The sequence below is a fragment of the Pseudophryne corroboree genome, chromosome 8, assembly GCF_028390025.1.
Source record: "Pseudophryne corroboree isolate aPseCor3 chromosome 8, aPseCor3.hap2, whole genome shotgun sequence".
Taxonomy (NCBI): domain Eukaryota; kingdom Metazoa; phylum Chordata; class Amphibia; order Anura; family Myobatrachidae; genus Pseudophryne; species Pseudophryne corroboree.
Window position 1 is genome coordinate 100,280,495 of NC_086451.1, and position 25,027 is coordinate 100,305,521.

Consider the following 25,027-nt stretch of genomic DNA (forward strand, 5'->3'; position numbering starts at 1 on the left):
GGGGGGGATATAAACCGCCAGTATGTAGTAGGGTTGAGAACTTAGTCTACAGTCAAGGAACACAAAACGACCGTACTGATCAGTCTTGACCGACACCAACTCAAATTGGACCGATTTCCTTATCAGGATTGACACACCCCTGGAGGAAGAGGAGTGAGAAGCGTGATAGGCCCAGCCCACCCAGGGTCTTCTAAGTGACAGTAACCTATTCCCTTCCAAGTGAGTCTCACAGAGACACGCAATATCCAGGCCATATTTCCGAAGTGTAGTCAAAACTAAGGAACGTTTTATCTTATTATTTAAACCTCGAACATTCCATGTCAGAAATTTCAAATTAACCACAGACCTGGTAATATGCTATGTAGTAACCTAGAGGAACAACCCAGGGAGTATTCCTGGAAATCGCTAGTACGGGCAAGAACAGTGCTATATTACTCAATCCCTGAAACTTAGTCGACAGTATCCAATGCATCAGACACACTTCCCACAACAAAAAAAACATACTCAAAAACAAATTGAAGCATGAGAAAAATAACAAGCTATATAAAGAAAAAAACTTGCATAAGGAACAGCAACAAGCTGTTCGTTGACCCCCCCCCCCCCCCCCCCTGTATACCACCCCTAACTTCGGCATACTTAAATCCCAAACAATCGACCCCAACTCTCAAAAGCTAAACTCTAAGCAAAACCCTTAACCCTTAACCAAATCAAGCGATCAAGAGTAAGAAAAGTCCTGAGCCACCAACGCCAAGGGGGGGGGGGGGGGCTCCCTGGACAATGGGTAGAGGCCTCCGGTGATCCCACCCAAACATTAGACTGTGCAGGGCCTCAGTACGGGGCTAGCTGGCGCGCTCCCGGTGCGTATCTGTCCAGCCGTTGGGCCGCCTCTCTAGGGGAATTGAAGAATTTGGTTTCCCCGTCCGCTACCACCCTGAGATGGGAGGGGAACAGCATAGAGTAGGAGAGGTTCAGGTCTCTGAGGCACCTCTTGATAGGCATAAACTGGGCTCGATCCTTCTGGACGTCTGCGGCAAAGTCGGGAAAAGCAGACACGGTAACTCCATTCCTGACAAGGGGGCCTTTTGTGCGTCCCAAACGGAGGACCGAGTCACGATCCCTATAATGCAGAAATTTGGTGATGAAGGTGCGCGGAGGGGCGCCAGGAGGTAGAGGACGAGATGGTATCCGGTGTGCACGCTCCACCGTAAACTGTGCCGTGAAGGATTCAGCGCCGTACAGTTCCTTAAGCCACGACTCCAGGAAGACCTCAGGCTGGGAGCCCTCCTCCCTCTCCGGCAAGCCCACAAAACGCACATTATTTCTACGCAGCCGACCCTCCATGTCTAGTAGCTTGGATTGAAGAGATGTTACTTGCTGGGTTACCGCGGAAATAGATTGTTTCATAGGACCGCACATATCCTCCAGATTCAAAACACGGGTTTCTGCCTCTCCCACTCTCTCTCGTATGCGCTGGACGTCCTGCCGAAGCAGCGAGAGATCACACTGCACCTTCTCCATCTTATCTGAAAGACGCTGTTCCGACCCTGCTATTGACTCCAGCACTTGTTGAAGGGATGGAGCTGTGGGTGTGTTAGGGGATTCAGCAGCTGTTGCAGATGGGGAGTAGGAGTGGGACGGAGAGGCCCGCTGCGCAGCGGCCTGCGAGGCCCGTATGTTAGGTGGATTAGGTTGTCTAGCAAATTTCTCCAGCTTCGCCGCAGCCGTGCGCTGGCCGTCCCGAACCATGGCGGACAATAGGTAGTAACAAACACTCCGGTATACTCTCAGGTCAGAAACGTAGAAGGAGACAACAGCAATGAATTTTTAGGGTTGTAATAAGCAGAAATACACCCGCAGCTGGTCGTCAGAGTAGTAGGCAAATATAAAAGAAGGTACTGGCAGCGTCTCAGAATATAGGTGAGATCAGGAGCGATGCAGTCTTTTAGTATGTAAAATGAGATAGCAGATGCAGGCAGAGTATAAAATGATCCCAGGAGGTAAAAGTCACTCACCAGTTGCAGACCAGTCAGCCTTTAAATGAGAATATCCCCTCTATGTCCGGGAGCAGCAGCCCAGAGCAATGGGGTCGTCCATGCAGCTATTCACGAAATGGCCGCCACATACAGTGCCCTCTTCCCCCTTCCAGGAGCTGCTGGGTGCGCTCCGGTGTTCAGGGCCCCGGTCTGCAGCCCACAAGCGAGAGGGGGACCAGCCGCCTCCAAGGCTCCGGGCACAGCGCGGCCGAGAGACGCCAAACTTGAGGCCGGGGATCCAGAGGAGGTATAAGCCGCGGATCCGGGAGTGTGCCGCCACGGCCGTACAGACCTCGGGGGGAGCGAGGAAGTCGCCTGCCGGTGCCCCGCAGCGCAGGGAAGGGAAGCAGGGTGATCAGGCACACCAGAGGGTATCAGGATGGTAAGTGAGGATGTTATATCCAGGGAGCTCCCGGGATCTGCTTCCTACTCCTGAGCTGCCGTGGCCACGCCCCCTTTAAAATCCTGAACTATTGATTTACAAACAACTTGTGGAATAAGAACACAAGATTCCACTTTACTATGGGACACCCTCTCTCACTTCACAGGGATCTGTAAGCGGAAGTTGATGCGTGTTTGAAGGTGGGGCTTGTTCTTTTGTGCTTTTATTAAAGTGACATTTTGTCAACATGAGAATGTTGACTGATGAAATGTTGACATGATCAGAATGATAACAGAACGTCTCTGGTTGTCTAGTGGTGACTTACCTGGTACGGTGGTTACCTCTGCTCCATCGGTGTCTTCCAGGTCTGGCAGTCAGGTGATCACTACTGGCGGATCCAGCGGGCGCTTCCGACTGTGAATATACCACTAAAATAACACTGTGATGACATTATGAATGGCGTCATTATGACTACATCCCATAGATAACATTTCAGATAATGCACTGGAGAAAGAACCACAGGTATAAAACAGAGTCAGCATAGCCGAGTGGAGACAGCAGATTGTGCAGGAATCTATGAGAGCTTAATGGAATAGTTATAAATGTTAAAGCCCATATAGAGTGGCCGATGTCAGAGAGATGTGTGCTGAGCGAACCGCTCAGCACACATCTCTCCCGGCGCTCAGCACAGCGCGATCTGTGCTGAGCGTGTGGGGGGAGACGGGGGGCCGCTCGCTTCACCCAGCGGGTGAAGTGAGCGACCCGCTAGATTGGCCTGCATGCAGGCCAATCTAGCAGCAGCGATAGCGATGTGCGGGGCTGCGCATCGCTATCGCTGTTAGGGCTACACACAGAGCGATCTTGCTGAAAAGCTAAGCAATCTAGTAAAATTGCTTACATTATCGCTCCGTGTGTACCCCCTTTAGTCTTCTGTAGAGGTGATTATGACTTCTGAGCTTTAGCAGATAATGTAGAACCGACAAGTCAGACATGCATTGTTTGAATCACAGTCATGGTAAACTTTTAAAAAGATAAGTAAGATATATATGGTTAGTGGGTGACTACTTAGTTAATTATTAACAGATTTCCAACAGATTTCTCTTCAAAGATGAAGCAATACATGGTTGTGGTAAGCACTGAAACGTGAACCGGGAGTTGACACTAATTAAAAAAATAAAATAAAATAAAAATGCAATAATTTCAATCTTCTGAACTAATTTTGATACATTTCACAATGAACCTTAAATTTGCATGTATATAGAGACATATTCTGACTAAAGCAGAGGGGGACATTTACTAAGCAGTGATGAGAGCGGAGAAATGAGCCAGTGGAGAAGTTGCCCATGGCAACCAATCAGCACTGAAGTAACATCTATAATTTGCATACTATAAAATGATACAGAGCTGCTGATTGGTTGATGGGGCAATTTCTCCACTGGCTCACTTCTCCGCTCTTATCACTGCTTCGCAAATGTCCCCCTTAGTCTGAGTGCTACCTGTCCATGTAATGGTGTGATTGTGGTAAGAAATTTGGTAACATCTCCCACTGCTCTCTGATGGATAGTGCCATCAGTGTAATCGTATCAATCCTTTTTATTCACTCTTTGCAAATCCAAGTTTTTTATTTATTTTACAGATGTGTCCTCATACATTTAGTATCTATATGCCATATGGTGCGAGATGCCTAGCGTGACTGAACTGTTATGAGAAGTGTAGTGTTCTTTAAATTTGACATCTTCTTTGCACCACTCATTGTACTAGAAATACTCTGTTGTGACTATAACCGCACATGTACACAGGTGAAGCACAACAGAACTTGGTGTGAGTAAAGCCACGGGTGCTGCATCAAAGCACATTGATACAGATTCAGACTCTGACACACACACACACACACACACACACACACACACACACACACACACACACACACACACACACGTACAATTGGTTTACATCAAATTGATCAGTGCAGTACAGTAAAGTAGTTGCTTCCAGTTGATTTTTATTTTATGCGAATAAGATAAACATAAAAAGAGATAAACATAAAAATAAGTAACATTTCTCTGACGTCCTAGTGGATGCTGGGAACTCCGTAAGGACCATGGGGAATAGCGGCTCCGCAGGAGACTGGGCACAACTAAGAAAGATTTAGGACTACCTGGTGTGCACTGGCTCCTCCCTCTATGCCCCTCCTCCAGACCCCAGTTAGAATTTTGTGCCCGGCCGAGCTGGATGCACACTAGGGGCTCTCCTGAGCTTCTAGAAAAGAAAGTATAAATTAGGTTTTTTATTTTCAGTGAGTTTCTGCTGGCAACAGACTCACTGCTACGAGGGACCGAGGGGAGAGAAGCGAACCTACCTGCTTGCAGCTAGCTTGGGGTTCTAGGCTACTGGACACCATTAGCTCCAGAGGGATCGAACACAGGCCCAGCCTCGGTCGTCCGGTCCCGGAGCCGCGCCGCCGTCCCCCTTGCAGAGCCAGAAGCAAGAAGACGTTCCTGGAAATCGGCGGCAGAAGACTTCGGTCTTCATTAAGTTAGCGCACAGCACTGCAGCTGTGCGCCATTGCTCCCCATGCACACCACACACTCCGGTCACTGATGGGTGCAGGGCGCTGGGGGGGGGCGCCCTGGGCTGCAATAAGAGTACCTTACTTGGCAAATTACCACATAATATAGTCATTAAGACTATATATGTGTAAAATCCCCTGCCATAACTTTCCATAAAAAAGCGGGAGAAGTCCGCCGAAAAAGGGGCGGAGCTATCTCCCTCAGCACACTGGCGCCATTTTCCCTCACAGCTCCGCTGGAAGGACGCTCCCCAGGCTCTCCCCTGCAGTTTCCAGACTCCATAGGGTTAAAAAGAGAGGGGGGGGGGCACTAAATTTAGGCGCAATCTGTGTAATATTAGCAGCTATAGGGGAAAAATCACTGTGTGTAGTGTGAATCCCTGCATTATATAGCGCTCTGGTGTGTGCTGGCATACTCTCTCTCTGTCTCCCCAAAGGACTTTGTGGGGTCCTGTCCTCAGTCAGAGCATTCCCTGTGTGTGTGCGGTGTGTCGGTACGGCTGTGTCGACATGTTTGATGAGGAGGCTTATGTGGAGGCGGAGCAAGGGCCGATAAATGTGATGTCACCCCCTGCGGGGTCGACACCTGAATGGATGGACATGTGGAAGGAATTACGTGACAGTGTCAACTCCTTACATAAAAGGTTTGACGACATAGCAGATGTGGGATAGCCGGCTTCTCAGCTCGTGCCTGCCCAGGCGTCTCAAAAGCCATCAGGGGCTCTAAAACGCCCGCTACCTCAGATGGCAGACACAGATGTCGACACGGATACTGACTCCAGTGTCGACGACGATGAGTCTAGTGTACATTCCAATAGAGCCACCCGTTACATGATTACGGCAATGAAAAATGTGTTGCACATTTCTGATATTACCCCAGGTACCACAAAAAAGGGTATTATGTTTGGGGAGAAAAAACTACCAGTGGTTTTTCCCCCTTCTGATGAATTAAATGTAGTATGTGTAGAAGCGTGGGCTTCCCCCAATAAGAAACTGGTAATTTCTAAAAAGTTACTAATGGCGTACCCTTTCCCGCCAGAGGATAGGTCACGTTGGGAGACATCCCCTAGGGTGGATAAAGCGCTCACACGCCTGTCAAAGAAGGTGGCACTACCGTCTCCGGACACGGCCGCCCTAAAGGAACCTGCTGATAGGAAGCAGGAGGCTATCCTGAAGTCTGTTTATACACACTCAGGTATTATACTGAGACCAGCTATTGCTTCAGCATGGATGTGCAGTGCTGCAGCTGCGTGGTCAGATTCCCTGTCAGAAAATATTGGTACCTTAGACAGGGACACTATATTGCTAACCGTAGAGCATATTAAAGACGCAGTCTTATACATGAGAGATGCACAGAGGGATATTTGCCGGCTGGCATCTAAAATAAACGCAATGTCCATTTCTGCCAGGAGAGGATTGTGGACTCGGCAGTGGACAGGAGATGCAGATTCTAAAAGGAACATGGAAGTTTTGCCTTACAAGGGTGAGGAGTTGTTTGGGGATGGTCTCTCGGACCTCGTTTCCACAGCGACAGCTGGGAAGTCAGCATTTTTACCCCATGTTCCCTCACAGCCAAAGAAAGCACCGTATTATCAGGTACAGTCCTTTCGGCCCCAGAAAGGCAAGCGGGTTAGAGGCGCGTCCTTTCTGCCCAGAGGCAGAGGTAGAGGGAAAAAGCTGCAACATACAGCCAGTTCCCAGGAACAAAAGTCCTCCCCCGCTTCTTCTAAGTCCACTGCATGACGCTGGGGCTCCACAGGCGGAGCCAGGTACGGTGGGGGCCCGTCTCAAGAACTTCAGCAACCAGTGGGCTCGTTCACGGGTGGATCCCTGGATTCTACAGGTAGTATCTCAGGGGTACAAGCTGGAATTCGAGACGTCTCCCCCTCGCCGTTTCCTCAAATCTGCCTTGCCGACAGCTCCCCCGGACAGGGAGGCAGTGCTGGAAGCGATTCACAAGCTGTATTCTCAGCAGGTGATAATCAAGGTACCCCTCCTTCAACAGGGACGGGGTTACTATTCCACAATGTTTGTGGTACCGAAACCGGACGGTTCGGTGAGACCCATTTTAAATTTAAAATCTTTGAACACTTATATAAGAAGGTTCAAGTTCAAGATGGAATCGCTCAGAGCGGTGATTGCAAGCCTGGACGAGGGGGATTACATGGTATCACTGGACATCAAGGATGCTTACCTGCATGTCCCCATTTACCCTCCTCACCAGGAGTACCTCAGATTTGTGGTACAGGACTGTCATTACCAATTCCAGACGTTGCCGTTTGGTCTGTCCACGGCACCGAGGGTATTTACCAAGGTAATGGCCGAAATGATGATACTCCTTCGGAAAAAGGGAGTTTTAATTATCCCGTACTTGGACGATCTCCTTATAAAGACGAGGTCCAGGGAACAGTTGTTGATCGGAGTAGCACTAGCTCGGGAAGTGCTACAACAGCACGGCTGGATCCTGAATATTCCAAAGTCGCAGCTGGTTCCTACAACGCGTCTACTGTTCCTGGGGATGGTTCTGGACACAGAACAGAAAAGTGTTTCTCCCGGAGGAGAAGGCCAAGGAGTTATCGTCTCTAGTCAGAGACCTCCTAAAACCAAAACAGGTGTCGGTGCACCACTGCACGCGAGTCCTGGGAAAGATGGTGGCTTCTTACGAAGCAATTCCATTCGGAAGGTTCCATGTAAGGATCTTTCAGTGGGATCTGTTGGACAAGTGGTCCGGGTCGCATCTTCAGATGCATCGGCTGATAACCCTGTCTCCAAGAGCCAGGGTGTTGCTGCTGTGGTGGCTGCAGAGTGCTCATCTTCTAGAGGGCCGCAGATTCGGCATACAGGACTGGATCCTGGTGACCACGGATGCCAGCCTTCGAGGTTGGGGGGCAGTCACACAGGGAAGAAACTTCCAAGGACTATGGACAAGTCAGGAGACTTCCCTACACATAAATATTCTGGAACTAAGGGCCATTTACAATGCGCTAAGTCAGGCAAGACCCCTGCTTCAACACCAGCCAGTGCTGATCCAGTCAGACAACATCACGGTGGTCGCCCATTTAAACCGTCAGGGCGGCACAAGAAGCAGGATGGCGATGGCAGAAGCCACAAGGATTCTCCGATGGGCGGAAAATCATGTGGTAGCACTGTCAGCAGTGTTCATTCCGGGAGTGGACAACTGGGAAGCAGACTTCCTCAGCAGGCACGACCTCCACCCGGGAGAGTGGGGACTTCATCCAGAAGTCTTCCAAATGATTGTACACCGTTGGGAAAGGCCACAGGTGGACATGATCAACAACAAAAAGCTAAAAAGATATTGCGCCAGGTCAAGGGACCCTCAGGCGATAGCTGTGGACGCTCTAGTGACACCGTGGGTGTACCGGTCGGTTTATGTGTTCCCTCCTCTGCCTCTCATACCCAAGGTACTGAGAATAATAAGGAGGAGAGGAGTAAGAACTATACTTGTGGTTCCGGATTGGCCAAGAAGAGCTTGGTACCCAGAACTTCAAGAAATGATCTCAGAGGACCCATGGCCTCTGCCGCTCAGACAGGACCTGCTGCTGCAGGGACCCTGTCTGTTCCAAGACTTACCGCGGCTGCGTTTGACGGCATGGCGGTTGAACGCCGGATCCTGAAGGAAAAGGGCATTCCGGAGGAAGTCATCCCTACGCTGATTAAAGCTAGGAAGGAGGTGACCGCAAACCATTATCACCGCATATGGCGAAAATATGTTGCGTGGTGTGAGGCCAGAAGGGCCCCAACGGAGGAATTTCAGCTGGGTCGATTTCTGCACTTCCTACAGTCAGGGGTGTCTATGGGCCTAAAATTGGGTTCCATTAAGGTCCAGATTTCGGCTCTGTCGATTTTCTTCCAAAAAGAACTGGCTTCACTGCCTGAAGTTCAGACGTTTGTTAAAGGAGTGCTGCATATTCAGCCCCCTTTTGTGCCTCCAGTGGCACCTTGGGATCTCAACGTGGTGTTGAATTTCCTTAAGTCACATTGGTTTGAGCCACTTAAAACCGTGGAACTAAAATATCTCGCGTGGAAAGTGGTCATGCTGTTGGCCTTGGCTTCGGCCAGGCGTGTGTCAGAATTGGCGGCTTTGTCATGTAAAAGCCCTTATCTGATTTTCCATATGGATAGGGCGGAATTGAGGACTCGTCCCCAATTTCTTCCTAAGGTGGTATCAGCTTTTCATTTGAACCAACCTATTGTGGTGCCTGCGGCTACTAAGGACTTGGAGGATTCCAAGTTACTGGACGTAGTCAGGGCCCTGAAAATCTATGTTTCCAGGACGGCTGGAGTCAGGAAAACTGACTCGCTATTTATCCTGTATGCGCCCAACAAGCTGGGTGCTCCTGCTTCAAAGCAGTCTATTGCTCGCTGGATCTGTAGTACGATTCAACTTGCACATTCTGCGGCTGGACTGCCGCATCCTAAATCTGTAAAAGCCCATTCCACGAGGAAAGTGGGCTCTTCTTGGGCGGCTGCCCGAGGGGTCTCGGCTTTTCAACTTTGCCGAGCTGCTACTTGGTCGGGTTCAAACACGTTTGCTAAATTCTACAAGTTTGATACCCTGGCTGAGGAGGACCTTGAGTTTGCTCATTCGGTGCTGCAGAGTCATCCGCACTCTCCCGCCCGTTTGGGAGCTTTGGTATAATCCCCATGGTCCTTACGGAGTTCCCAGCATCCACTAGGACGTCAGAGAAAATAAGATTTTACTCACCGGTAAATCTATTTCTCGTAGTCCGTAGTGGATGCTGGACGCCCATCCCAAGTGCGGATTGTCTGCAATACTTGTATATAGTTATTGCCTAACTAAAGGGTTATTGTTATGAGCCATCTGTTCGTGAGGCTCAGTTGTTATTCATACTGTTAACTGGGTATAGTATCACGAGTTGTACGGTGTGATTGGTGTGGCTGGTATGAGTCTTACCCGGGATTCCAAAATCCTTCCTTCTTGTGTCAGCTCTTCCGGGCACAGTTTCCTAACTGAGGTCTGGAGGAGGGGCATAGAGGGAGGAGCCAGTGGACACCTGGTAGTCCTAAATCTTTCTTAGTTGTGCCCAGTCTCCTGCGGAGCCGCTATTCCCCATTGTCCTTACGGAGTTCCCAGCATCCACTACGGACTACGAGAAATAGATTTACCGGTGAGTAAAATCTTATTTTTAAAAGAGAAAGATGCTCGGCGTGGCAGAGTCCTATAGGACCTAACCTACTGAGAGGAATTGTTTGGCGAGACTGAAGCTACTGTGTACTGTGCTAGGACACATCTGCAATTGCACACATCTTGCCTGTCAAAGAGCTAGATGCTATTCTATACAAACCGAGTCTGCGCTAACCGCTCAGCAAGGGTATGCAAAGCAGGGAGGTGCTGGGCTGCAGATGCGCTCTCCGCTCTGCTACCCTGCTGTTGCTGCTCCTGTCAAAGTGGATGACCTGCAGCAGCGCTGGCAGCATGTGGCGCAGCTCCCCATGTCCGATGTTTCCGGCTCTCTCGCTTCCCTTCCCAACCCGCCCCTCCTCCTCCCATCTGCACCTATGGCGGCACAGGTAGAGCTGTCGCTTCCCCTCCCCTCCTGTGGGCATTTTATGTGTAAGGGTCACTACTACTGTGTGCATTATGTGTGGCACTACTACTGTGGGTGTTATGTGTAAGGGGCACTACTGATTGCATTGTGTATAAGCGATACTACTATGTAGCATAACATGTATAAGGGGCACTACTGTGTGATGTTACGTGATTAAAGGGCACTAATATGTGGTGGTATGTTAATATGTGGTGTTATGTGAGCAAGATTGTGCTATTGTGTGGTGTAATGTGATTTGGGGGTACTATTGTGTGGTCATGCTCCTCGTGAGACCACACCCCTTTTTCTTCTAGCGTCCACTAGGGGCACAGGGTACGCTGGGTACTGACTGGAGAGGAGGTCTGGGCACCAAATGGTTACAAAATATTTCCAAGCATGCTCAGTCTTCCTCTCCTGCATATCCCGACCCCACGGTCCAGCCAGTTTGAGTTTTGTGGTGGCAGAATCGGGCACCATGTTAAGGGGGCTACTCTTAAGTGGCCCCCAGGTTACTTTTTTTAACTACGTTTTTTTTTTTTTAAACATCTTCACGAGTGCTCTGTTAGACGTCACAGTATATCCCTGTGTGTGTATGATTTCCTTATATAAAGGATATCATACACACACAGGGATATACTGTGATCTCTGTAATTTTAATTCTCAAATTTAGTTTCATTGTTTAATGTCTGTCTTTTAATATTTAATAATAATAATAATAATTTTATTTATATAGCGCTCTTTCTCCAATAGGACTCAAGGCGCTTAACAGATACAGATACATAGCATAGCATAATATAGTACAGAAAATAATGAAGTACAGAAAGCTTTTCATAAAATACAGAAGCATGAAGATACTAAAAGGGACATTATGGTTATACTTGAGTAAACAGGAAAGCCTTGAGTCTACTTTTGAAGGATTCTATAGTTGGGGCCTCTCGCACTGTGCGGGGAAGTGAGTTCCATACAGTCGGAGCCGCATGACTAAAAGCTCGACCCCCAGATGAATTACGGGACATTCTAGGTACTGCTAAAAGTCCTTCATCTACAGATCGCAGTAATCGAGTGGGGAAGTATGGGGTCAGTAGCTGCTTCAGGTACCTTGGGCCCTGGTCATGTAGTGCTTTGAAACTCAGTAAGCCAATCTTGAAGATGATTCGCCATCTTACAGGCAGCCAGTGAAGGGAGTAGAGGATTGGGGTTATGTGGCTAGAACGGGGCTGGTTTAACAGCCTGGCAGCTGTGTTTTGCACTAGCTGTAAGTGGTGCAATTCTTTTGCTGGGAGACCAAGGTAGAGGGCATTACAGTAGTCTAATCGAGATGATACAAATGCGTGGATGACTTTTGGCAGATCATCTGAGGGAATTAAGTGCTTGATTCTAGCTATGTTCCTCAGGTGAAAGAATGAGGATTTGATTGTGCCTGATATCATCCAGGACAACACCAAGATTCCTCACACGATCAGTGGTTTGTAATTCCGAATCCCCGAGTGTAAGTCCAGTTGGTTGGCTATGCTGCAGTCTTGTCCTTTGATGTTGCGGTCCTATCATAAGGACCTCTGTTTTATCCAGGTTCAGTCACAGCCAACTAGCACTCATCCACTCCTGGAGTTCAGCTTGACAACCATTTAGGGTTGCTATTGGGTTATCAGTGCCCGGAGCAAAGGACAAGTACAGTTGTGTATCATCTGCATGGCAGTGGTAGACTAGGCCATGGCGCCTGATTATTTCACCCAGCGGGAGCATGTATACTGCAAAAAGCATGGAGGATAGTATAGAACCTTGTGGGACACCACATGGCAATGGCACTGGTGGTGATGAGTATAATCCAGACGATATTCTCTGTGACCTGCCTGTGAGAAATGATTTGAACCAATTTAGGACTGTGCCATCCTGTCCACAAAAATGTATCAGACGCTCAATCAGAAGTCCATGGTCCACGGTATCAAATGCTGCAGAGAGATCCAGAAGGATTAATATTGAATAGTCGCCTCTGTCTCTTGCCGTCAGAAGATTATTTAACACACACACCAGGGCTGTTTCAGTGCTATGTCTTCTCCTGAATCCTGATTGGAATGGATCATAGATATCATGGGTTATCAGGCGGGTTTCCAGTTGATTTGCAACCACTTTCTCAATAACCTTTCCTAGAAAAGGAAGGTTTGATACCGGTCTATAGTTGGTCATGCAGTCGGGATCTAAATTAGATTTTTTAAGAAGAGGTCTAACAATTGCTTCCTTTAGGGGTCCAGGAAATATGCCTGTCTGCAAAGAGCATTGAACTATTTTTGCAAAGACAGGACCAATTATATCCATACAACCTATTAGAAGCTTGGTTGAGGCAGGGTCCAGATCACAGGTGGTGGGACACAAAATCTGAGCAATTTCGTCAATATCCTTTATATCCACTGGTTGAAAGCTGGTCCATGAAGGCAGGTGGCTTATATTGGCAGGTTTTGTAGTTTGACACTCCTTTGATGGCACTGTGGAGATTCCAGCCCGAATGGTGGATATTTTTTCTGCAAAGAAGTTTGCAAACTCGTTGCATCTTGCCTGGGAGAGGATTTCATCAGTCTGCAGGCATGCTGGCTTGCAAAGCATCTCCACTGTGCGGAAAAGTTGAGCTGGCTTATTGTTTGCTGCCGTGATCTCATCTGACAGAAACTGTGATTTCTTACGGGTGATTGTCGATTGATATTCTTCATTATGCTTTATTAGTTTTATTTTGTCATCCACTAGGTTAGTCTTCCTCCATCGTTTTTCCAGTCTACGCCCCCTTTTCTTGAGCTCACTAACACTGTTGTCGAACCAGGGAGCTCGACGTTGTGTTTTACGAGGTCTTATACGCACAGGGGCAATAATATCAATTGCAGCCATAACATCCCTATTATAATAACGGACTAGGGAACAGGGATCTTCACAGGCACCCAGTATAGCAGAGAGATCCAGATTTGCTGTTAGAGCCTGGGGAGTCATACCCCTCCTTGGACAATACCTGGTCAACTCCACGGGCAGAGATTTTATTTGAGGGGTTGCAACTGAGAACCAAAGGGCGTGGTGGTCTGACCAGATGACTGGGTTTATTTTTAGGTCAGTGACTTCTAATCCAATCTGAAAGACAAGATCGAGAGTGTGACCACTTTTATGTGTGGCAGAGGGAATGACCTGTGTGAAGCCCAGACCATTCATTGTGCACAGGAGGTCTTGACCAAGGCGTGAGAGCTCATCATCCACCCATGCATTGAAATCCCCGAGGATGAGCCATCTTTGATGTTCCAGAACCAGGCCAGCAACAGTGTCTGCAATTTCTTGTAGAAATATCTTTCCATCTCCAGGGGGCCGGTAAATGAGAAGTACTCTGAAACCTAATCCTGTCGAACTCCGGGCAGCAATGCACTCGAATGAGCGAGTAATTTCAATAGGGTGGATCCTAAGTTTAAGGTCTTTTTTGAAGCAGATAGCCACCCCGCCACCCCTGCGGACCAGTCTTGGGTTGTGGATGACAGAGTAGTTTGTTGGGACTACAGCATTCTTTTCACTAGAGAATATAATAAAAGTTATATTTTATACAACTTACCTTAACTTGCCTATCTTTCCTGTGCGCCACTCAAAGACCAAATCTTTTTCTTTCTTGAATTGTCAGTGCCCCTGTATCTACTATGGGGTGCACTCATTAGATTTTCAGCAAAATTTGATTAATAGGTCAGCATGAGGATATGGATATGTCAAACGTCTTGGTCCTCTATGGGACTATTATCAAAGCACAACAAAGTACACAAATAAGTCCCTATATACCCACCAATAAATCACAAACTAATCCCAAATTCCTGAGTGGGTCACTTCAACTGACTCATAAGTGGCACAATAACATTTCAACATTTATTTATTTATTTATTTATTACCAGTTATTTATGTAGCGCACACATATTCCGCAACGCTTTACATAGAATATTTGGCCATTCACATCAGTACCTGCCCCTGTGGAGCTTGCAATCTATATTCCCTACCACATGTACACGCACATACACGCAACAGGGTTCATTTTGTTGGGATTCAATTAACCTACCAGCATATTTTTGGATTGTGGGAGGAAACCGGAGTACCCGGAGGAATCCCACGCAAGTACGGGGAGAATATACAAACTCCACACAATTAAGGCCATGGTGGGAATCGAACCCATGACCTCAGTGCTGAAAGATATGGGATTTAAGCAACACCCAGCAAATATGAGCATGAAACCAGTTCTATTGAAATTAGATTTACATTCTGTGCCAGGGTTCATGTAGATTTCTAGGCTAATGATTACATCTTACAAACTGGTACCCTGAGATAAACTGGGATCTGTTCCAATATGGTTATCCATGTTACATCTCAGGGGCCCACACATACTAATTGTGAGCTAATACCCTTCACTGGAACCCGATTCTCCAGTTGCCATGCTACTGTAGTTCCTGTCTTGTTTTCTTACTGTCACATGTTGCATTTGTTATTGAAAAAAAATGTTCCTTCCTCATTAGATCTCTCGTGTTAAGTCCAGTTTGTTTCTCCTCCCTTGGTGAGTTCTAGCAGAGAATAGCTATGTTCCTTTGGGTAATATCACACTGTTCCCTCTAAGCAGGGAGATCTCAAATTTAACTTTTTCGGGTGTGCGGGGTTCCACTACCTGACAAAGTGTTAAAACAGCGCCTTAGGGTTGAGGTTTCATTAGTTTAAAGGAAGTAGAACTTGCACTATAGTGGATAGTTTGTGCTTTCCTCTCTGCCAGCCCTTCACATCCGTCATATTCCTCTGTCCTGCTAATAAGAAATTATCCCTGGGTGTATTTCCTTTTTTCTGAGTAGAATACAGAACACAAATAAATAGAATTAAAAATAGACTATTTGTAATCCTACAGGTTATTGCATGTCTTTTATTTAGATACACCAATCTACGTAACACTGCAGTAGACAATTGAACCTGTACAGCTTGCTTTTTCTTGTCTTTTTCTATTGATGTCAGACAAGTGAGCTAAATGCATCTACTAGATGATATGAAGACAAGCCTGAAAACTATATATAAAAAAGCTACAAAGGCAGAGCAATGTAGTTAATAAAAGTTGTATGAGCCCAGTAGTATAACTTAATATGGGCAGCCACTTTCATTTTTATACAGTGTCATGTCAGCACTTTTCTTTTCTTAAATATTACTTGTATAAAATCTCTGTGGAATGGTTTATATGTCTATTTATAAATAATATAAAATATATTAAATATTTTTGCTATTTTGGGTTTTATTATGATAATTTTTGAAAGTTTTTATTATTGTGTTCTAGATAACGATGAGCCACTTTTGAGCGGGTCTGGCGATGTGTCCAAAGAATGTGCAGAGAAAATCCTCGAAACTTGGGGAGATCTATTGTCAAAATGGTAAGAGGAATAAAAATAATTCTATGTTGTCTCAATAGGACAGTGTAAACTCTCTCTAATAGGACATGTGTGCGTTTGTGTGTCTCAACATCACCCTCTAACTTGCTGTGTAGCAAAACATATGTAGTTCAGGTTAAAACTGTACAGTTATACTGTCCATACACCTGGGACTCTATGCTTGGTCTTAAAACACAATAAAGACAATTAAATAGTAGTAGTCATTGTGTGAAGGTAATCTGACCATTGAGGAGAACCAATTCATTGAGGGGTATTCAATTGTTAGGAAAAAAAACAGACACCCAACTGAGTTCCCAATCTTATAGACCAGAATAAACAGACACCCCACTGACTTTTCAAACAATTGACTATCCCCCATTGATTGACCCAAGCATTTCTTTAATCATGGAAATTATGTTCACCATTTCTGTTTTCCCATGGGTGCTTGGTGTGTAGGAATGGCCATTGGTGTGATCACCATCAATGGTTTCCAAAGATGGAGAACCTGTGAAAGGCTACTGATGGCAACCAACTATGCCATGGTAGACCATCGATTGTTTCACCCACCGATGGTCATCCCTGTTCTTTCAGTGACTTGCCCAGGGACCAATCTGGAGACAGGCCTTTGTGGGTGTCGGAGGGCGGAGCTCTGCTCCATGTCCCGCCAGCTTGCAAAAAAACAGAAAAAAATAGTTTATGCTGTGCCATCGATGGAGGGAAACCATCTAGTTCTCTCCCATCAATGGCAAAAGTATTTGACATCGGCCATAAACCATCGATGGCTATGAATCATTGATGGCAATCCCTAGGGAATGGTATTATAGATTATTTACAAAGGCTGATCAGCATCTGTCCCAGGTCATAAAATGTGCATTTGTCAGATAAAAGCAATTACCACTCCCCCCTTTACCACATTACATTTTCAAAACAAGAAAGATTTGATTTAATTATACAGTTTATTTGTTGGGGGGGGGGGGGGGGGGATTAGTTTGGAGAACTTTATACTTTATATTTTCTGAAGCAGAGGAATACCCAGTGTGGGTCAAATTCAATTACCTGTGGTATTTTACCACTCCAGGATCAGTCTTTTATGCCAATGCTATTCAATTACAGACCCTTTTCCTCGTGCTGTAAATTGCCTGCTACCACGTAAGAGAAGTTCCTGGAGCTGTGGGTTAACGGCTTTGTGGCAACCATGATCAGGGAATTTAATGCGGACTTCTGTTCGAGCATCCTCAAGCTCTAAAAGAAATCTGCATTGCCTGTGGGCTGATCGCTGGCTGTAAGTGAATAGCCCCGACAGATCAATAACCCTGCGGTAAACAACCGTGCCCAATTGAATTTGCCCCTGTGTTTGTTTTCCGGCTGAACACTTTGATTGCAATATTTTTAGTGACCAATTTAAGCACACAGCAACATTCTGAATAATCGTATTGTTCAATTCTGGATGGAAAATCTGATTAGTGAATTATCACCCCACTCGTGGAAAAAATTGGAACTGGAAAATAGCAAATGATTGTATTGAGTCGGATAATTATAAATAATGTCTAACCAGAATCCTCCGATTTCATTGATTACTTCTCTGACCCCTTGCGTAGATTTCACTTTGCTTCCCCCCCAAATAGAAAAAGATTTTAAAATTAATGCATTTGCGAACCTAGGCGCCACACATTTATCCTACTGATTATCTACATGCCACTGCTCCTTTCCCCTCAAAGGAATAATTCCTCGCAAGGCAGATTGTGGGACAATGGAAAGATAGGGCCAAGCGGGTATAAAATATCCTAAGCATGAGTTAACCAAACAGTTTTGTTTAGGAAACCAGATAAAAGTATATGTGCCATTATGGCATGGACGTGATAAGGGGGAGAGTTGGAGCACAAACTACATTTACAACAAAATAAGAGGCTGGAGGATATGAGATTAGGGATTAATGGGAGGTCGTTTCTGCCGTACATTGAATTCAGTGTGCTGTAATACTTATGGCTTTGAATTGCACTTTCTTATTTTACATTTCCACTAATAGTCAAAATTGCATGAGATTAGCTCCCCGAAATTGCATGAGGTTAGCTCCCCAAAATATATATGTATTTCTGCAGCGGGGTACACTGAGATTCCACAGGGAATACATCGGGGTGTAGAGTTGGATCTTCAGAGGCATCACAGGCTAAAGCTTTGACTGTTCCCAGGATGCACTGCACCGCCTCCTCTATAACCCCGCCTCTGGGCACTGGAGCTCAGTTTGTAAGTTGGTGCCTGCAGTGACTTAAGAAGACTTCAAGGGCTGCAGCACTGTTTATGTCATTCTGACCTACTGTGCTGCGGCTCCATCACCTCCCCAGCAGCACTGCATACTCCCGCGGCCGGTTTCCGGGTATTTGCAGCGGAGGCGCACTGGTCATCAGGGAAAACACCACCGCTGATGCTCTCCAGGCTTGCGCGGCTGCACATCAGGGAGGAGGTAAGAGGGTCCCCCAGGTGGGACCCGCCGATAAATCGCGGTCCCAGGAGGTGGACCGCGCTGCTGACGTGGACACTGTACTGCACAGGGACCCCACTGTATCCACCAGGGCAGGGAGCACAGGTCGGATTTTACAACAATCCGCTTTACGTAGGCTCCACAGTACCCGGTGGTGTTGACTAGCATAGGGGATAAGACGCTAACCTGTAGCCCTTCCTCAAGCTCCGGGCGCCATCTACTGCTGGTGTTCCCGCCCTGGAGCTGCATTTCACTCTCCCTCACTCCCTGAAGAGATTTTGGCACCATCTTTACAAGTAGCTGCGGCTGGCCTTCGGGACTGCATGGCATTGACTCCTCTGTAAATACGCCTGCCTCATCAGCGCTGTGATTTTAAAGGTATATTAGTGCAAGTATTCTGTGATATACATCCAGTATCTACTGTGCATTGTTATATCGATCGAGAGAGAGATATATATATTTTATTTCTCTTACGTCCTAGAGGATGCTGGGGTCCACATTAGTATAGATGGGTCCACTAGGAGCCATTGGCACTTTAAGAGTTTGAGAGTGTGGGCTGGCTCCTCCCTCTATGCCCCTCCTACCAGATTCAGTTTAGTGAATGTGCCCGGAGGAGCCGGTCACAGCTAGGGGAGCTCTACAGCGCTTTTCTGGTAAAAGTTTATTTTTAGAGTTTATTATTTTGCAGGGAGGTTGCTTGCAACAACCTCCCTGCTTCGTGGGACTAAGGGGTGGAGTGGTGTCTGCCCTGCTGGGTTTGAGCCACTATCTCCGCTGACAGGACACTGAGCTCCTGAGGGGATCGAACGTTCCCCGCCACAGGCTATCGCTCACCCCGGCAGCATGCCGCCACCCGCTTACAGAGCCAGAAGATCAGTGGCGAGTCAGTCACCGGGCCCCCTAGCAAGCGGGGAGCTGGTGTGAAGATGGCGGCAACAGGGTATGGAGCGCAGTACTAACTGCGCCAAGGGGCTCAGCAGTACATAGTGCAGCGCTCTGAGGGGCGCCCTGAGCTAGCGCCTACATCCTACACTGACCTCTAAGCCTGTCAGGTTCCCAGGATCGCTGCCAGCATGATCGCTCAGGCCAATATAATCTCCAGAAGAGCGGGAAGACAGCGCCATTAAGGGGGCATAGTTTCTCAGAGCGGACCCAGCAGCGTTCAGCGCCATTTTCCTGCCTGCAGAATGCGGTCAGTGAAGAGCAGTCCCTCCATATCAACTCCAGCTATCTCTTACGGTACCAGGGGGTTGTAGAAGGGTGGGAGGCTGTATACAGGCTGTGTAACCTATTAAGGTGCAGAGTCAGCGCTGGTTGGGGTCTCCCTATACCTTGAAAGAGCTGTGTGTGGGTTGGCTCCAATCTCTGTGTCTCTCTTGCCATTCTTGTGGGTGAAACTCTGTCTGTCCTCCCGTGTGTGTGTGTAGTGGCTGGGGTCTCCATTTAGCTATGTCCAGGGACTCTGTGTCATATACTGCAGAGGATATGTCCTCTCAGGATAATCTCATTCCATGTAATCAGGATTGCACTGTTTTAGCGCCGATACCAGCAAGGGAGCCTGAATGGTAATCCTCTATCAAATCTATGATTTCTCAGATTTCTACTAGGGTTGCACAGAATGAATCTGCAACTCAGGTTTTACAGAACTCTATGGCAGTTTGGTCTAGTTCTGTTACCTCGGGGTCCCCCTTTGCAGGTTCCCACAAACGTGCTCTCGCCCAGATTATGCAAGATGACACGGATACCGATTCTGACACGGCAGACAGTGATGGGGATGTGCTCAGGGGGGACGCATCTCTTGCTAAAGGGTTGCAGTTGATGATGGAGGCTATTAGGGATGTGTTGAATATTGCTGATACAACACCTGAGCAGGTTGAGGAGGCTTACTTCACTGACGATAAGAAAGCCTCGCTAACCTTCCCTGCGTCCAAAGAATTAAATGCTATTTCTCTAACGTCCTAAGTGGATGCTGGGGACTCCGTAAGGACCATGGGGATTAGCGGCTCCGCAGGAGACTGGGCACAACTAAAGAGAGCTTTAGGACTACCTGGTGTGCACTGGCTCCTCCCACTAAGACCCTCCTCCAGACCTCAGTTAGATTCTTGTGCCCGGCTGAGCTGGATGCACACTAGGGGCTCTCCTGAGCTCCTAGAAAGAAAGTATATTTAGGTTTTTTATTTTACAGTGAGATCTGCTGGCAACAGACTCACTGCAGCGAGGGACTAAGGGGAGAAGAAGCGAACCTACCTAACAAGTGGTAGTTTGGGCTTCTTAGGCTACTGGACACCATTAGCTCCAGAGGGATCGACCGCAGGACCCGACCTTGGTGTTCGTTCCCGGAGCCGCGCCGCCGTCCCCCTTACAGAGCCAGAAGCATGAAGAGTCCGGAAAATCGGCGGCAGAAGACTTCGGTCTTCACCAAGGTAGCGCACAGCACTGCAGCTGTGCGCCATTGCTCCTCATGTACACCTCACACTCCGGTCACTGATGGGTGCAGGACGCTGGGGGGGGCGCCCTGAGGGCAATATATGACACCTTGGCTGGCAAATCTACATCATATATAGTCCTAGAGGCTATATAGATGTAAAATTACCCCTGCCAGTATTCCAGAAAAAGCGGGAGAAAGTCAGCCGAAAAAGGGGCGGGGCTTCTCCCTCAGCACACTGGCGCCATTTCTCTTCACAGTGCAGCTGGAAGACAGCTCCCCAGGCTCTCCCCTGTAGTTTTCAGGCTCAAAGGGTTAAAAAGAGAGGGGGGGCACTAAATTTAGGCGCAATATATGTATACAAGCAGCTATTTGGGGAAAAATCACTCAGTTATAGTGTTAATCCCTACATTATATAGCGCTCTGGTGTGTGCTGGCATACTCTCTCTCGGTCTCCCCAAAGGACTTTGTGGGGTCCTGTCCTCAGTCAGAGCATTCCCTGTGTGTGTGCGGTGTGTCGGTACGGCTGTGTCGACATGTTGGATGAGGAAGGTTACGTGGATGCGGAGCAGAGGCCGATAAATGGGATGTCGCCCCCTGTGGGGCCGACACCAGAGTGGATGGATAGGTGGAAGGTATTAACCGACCGTGTCAACTCCTTACATAAAAGGCTGGATGACGTAACAGCTGTGGGACAGCCGGCTTCTCAGCCCGCGCCTGCCCAGGCGTCTCAAAGGCCATCAGGGGCTCAAAAAACGCCCGTTACCTCAGATGGCAGACACAGATGTCGACACGGAGTCTGACTCCAGTGTCGACGAGGTTGAGACATATACATAATCCACTAGGAACATCCGTTACATGATCTCGGCAATGAAAAATGTGTTACGCATTTTCTGACATGTACCCAAGTACCACATAAAAGGGGTTTTATTTTTGGGGAGAAAAAGCAGCCAGTGTTTTGTTCCCCCATCAGATGAATGAATGAAGTGTGTAAAGAAGCGTGGTTTCCCCCGATAAGAAACTGGTAATTTCTAAAAAGTTACTGATGGCGTACCCTTTCCCGCCAGAGGATAGGTCACGTTGGGAGATATCCCTTAGGGTGGATAAGGCGATCACACGTTTGTCAAAAGGTGGCACTGCCGTCTTAGGATACGGCCACCTTGAAGGAACCTGCTGATAAAAAGCAGGAGGCGATCCTGAAGTCTGTATTTACACACTCAGGTTATATACTGAAACCTGCAATTGCCTCAGCATAAATAGTGCTGCTGCAGCGTGGTCTGATACCCTGTCAGATAATATTAATACGCTAAGACAGGGATAATATTTTGCTAACATTGAGCATATTTAAGACGTTGTCTTATATATAAAGGATGCACAGAGGGATATTTGCCGGCTGGCATCCAGAATTAATGCAATGTCCATTCTGCCAGGAGGGTATTAGAAACCCGGCAGTGGACAGGTGATGCTGCCTTTAAAAGGCACATGGAGATTCTGCCTTTATAAGGGTGAGGAATTGTTTGGGGATGGTCTCTGGGACCTCGTATCCACAGCAACAGCTGGGAAGAAATTTTTTTTACCTCGGGTTTCCTCACAAAAGCCTAAGAAAGCACCGTATTTTCAGGTACAGTCCTTTAGGCTTCAGAAAAGCAAGCGGGTCAAAGGCGCTTCCTTTCTGCACAGAGACAAGGGAAGAAGGAAAAAGCTGCACCAGTCAGCCAGTTCCCAGGATCAAATATCTTCCCTCGCTTCCTCTGAGTCCACCGCATGACGCTGTGGCTCCACAGGTGGAGACAGGTGCGGTGGGGGCGCGTCTCGGGAACTGCAGGGACCAGTGGGCTTGCCCACAGGTGGATCCCTAGGTTCTGCAAGTAGTATCACAGGGATACAGGCTGGAGTTCGAGGCGACTCCCCCTCGTCGTTGCCTCACATCAGCCTTGCCTGCTGCCCTCGGAGAAAGGTAGTACTGGCGGCAATTCACAAGCTGTACTTCCAGCAGGTGAAATCAAGGTACCCCTCCTTCAACAAGGCCGGGGTTACTATTCCAAAATGTTGTGGTACCGAAACCAGACGGTTCGGTGAGACCCATTCTAAAATTGAAATCCTTGAACACTTATATACGAAGGTTCAAGTTCAAAATGGAATCGCTCAGGGCGATTATTGCAAGCCTGGAAAATTTCAGGGTATCACTGGACATCAAGGATGCTTACCTGCATGTCCCTATTTACCCTCTTCACCAGGTGTACCTCAAAATTGTGGTACAGGATTGTCATTACCAATTCCAGACGTTGCCGTTGGTCTGTCCCCGGCACCGAGGGTATTTACCAAGGTAATGGCCGAAGTACTTATCCCGTACTTGGACGATCTTCTTATAAAGGCGAGGTCCAGGGAGCAGTTGTTCGTCGGAATAGCACTATCTTGGGAAGTGCTACAACAGCACGGCTGGATTCTGAATATTCCAAAGTCGTAGCTGGTTCCTACTGTTCCTGGGTATGGTTCTGGACACAGAACAGGATAAAAAGGGTTTCTCCCGGAGGAGAAGTCCAAGGAGTTGGCGTCTCTAGACAGAGACCTCCTAATACAAATACAGGTGTCGGTGCATCAATGCACGCGAGCCTTGGGAAAGATGGTAGCTTCTTACGAAGAATTTCCATTCGCCAGGTCCCATGCAAGGATCTTCCAGTGGGATCTGTTGGACAAGTGGTCCGGGTCGCATCCTCAGATGCATCGGCGGATAACCCTGTCTCCAAGGGCCAGGGTGTCGCTGTGGTGGTGACTGCAGAGTGCTCATCTTCTAGGGGGGCGCAGATTCGGCATACAGGACTGGGTCCTGGTGACCACGGATGCCAGCCTTCAAGGCTGGGGGGCAGTCACACAGGGAAGAAACTTCCAAGGCATATGGAAAAGTCAGGAGACTTCCCTACACATTAATGTTCTGGAACTATGGGCCATTTACAATGCCCTAAGTCAGGCTAGACCCCTGCTTCAACACCGGCCGGTGCTGATCCAGTCAGACAACATCACGGCGGTCGCTCATGTAAACCGACACGGCGGCACAAGAAGCAGGATGGCGATGGCAGAAGCCACAAGGATTCTCCGATGGGCGGAAAATCATGTGTTAGCACTGTCAGCAGTGTTCATTCCCGGAGTGGACAACTGAGAAGCAGACTTTCTCAGAAGACACGACCTCCACCCGGGAGAGTGGGGACTTCATCCAGAAGTCTTCCAAATGATTGTACACCGTTGGGAAAGGCCACAGGTAGACAGGATGGCGTCCCGCCTCAACAAAAAGCTACAAAGATATTGCGCCAGGTCAAGGGACCCTCAGGCGATAGCTGTGGACGCTCTGGTAACACCGTGGGTGTACCAGTCGGTGTATGTGTTCCCTTCTCTGCCTCTCATACCCAGGGTAATGAGAATAATAAGGAGAGGAGTAAAAACTATACTCATTGTTCCGGGTGGCCAAGAAGAGCTTGGTACCCAGAACTCCAAGAAATGATCTCAGAGGACCCATGGCCTCTGCCGCTCAGACAGGACCTGCTGCAGCAGGGGGCCTGTCTGTTCCAAGACGTACCGCGGCTGCGTTTGACGGCATGGCGGTTGAACGCCGGATCCTGAAGGAAAAGGGCATTCCGGAGGAAGTTATCCCTACGCTATTTAAAGCTAGGAAAGAAGTGAACGCAAACCATTATCACCGCATATGGCGGAAATATGTTGCGTGCTGTGAGGCCAGTAAGGCCCCAAAGGAGGAATTTCAGCTAGGTCGATTTCTGCACTTCCTACAAGTCAGAGGTGACTATGGGCCTAAAATTGGGTTCCATTAAGGTCCAGATTTCGGCTCTATCGATTTTCTTCCAAAATAGAACTGGCTTCACTGCCTGAAGTTCTGACTTTTGTTAAGGGAGTGCTGCATAGTCAGCCCCCGTTTGTGCCTCCAGTGGCACCGTGGGATCTCAACGTAGTGTTGGATTTCCTGAAGTCACATTGAGTTGAGCCACTTAAATCCGTGGAGCTACAATACCTCACGTGGAAAGTGGTCATGCTGTGGGCCTTGGCGTCGGCCAGGCGTGTATCAGAATTGGCGGCTTTGTCATGCAAAAGCCCTTATCTGTATTTTATATGGATAAGGCGGAATTGAGGACTCGTTCCCAATTCCTTCCTACGGTGGTAGCA

At 47.8% G+C, this 25,027-nt stretch overlaps 1 protein-coding gene across 1 annotated transcript in view; it reads left to right on the forward strand.

The window, feature by feature from the left end:
- Positions 1 to 25,027, forward strand: part of LOC134948686 (rab GTPase-activating protein 1) — a 437,656-nt gene that overhangs the window by 114,823 nt on the left and 297,806 nt on the right. The window contains exon 8 of the mRNA XM_063936842.1: positions 15,863 to 15,956. Within this exon, the coding sequence (XP_063792912.1) occupies positions 15,863 to 15,956 (94 nt within the window). The remainder of the gene's footprint in view (positions 1 to 15,862; positions 15,957 to 25,027) is intronic.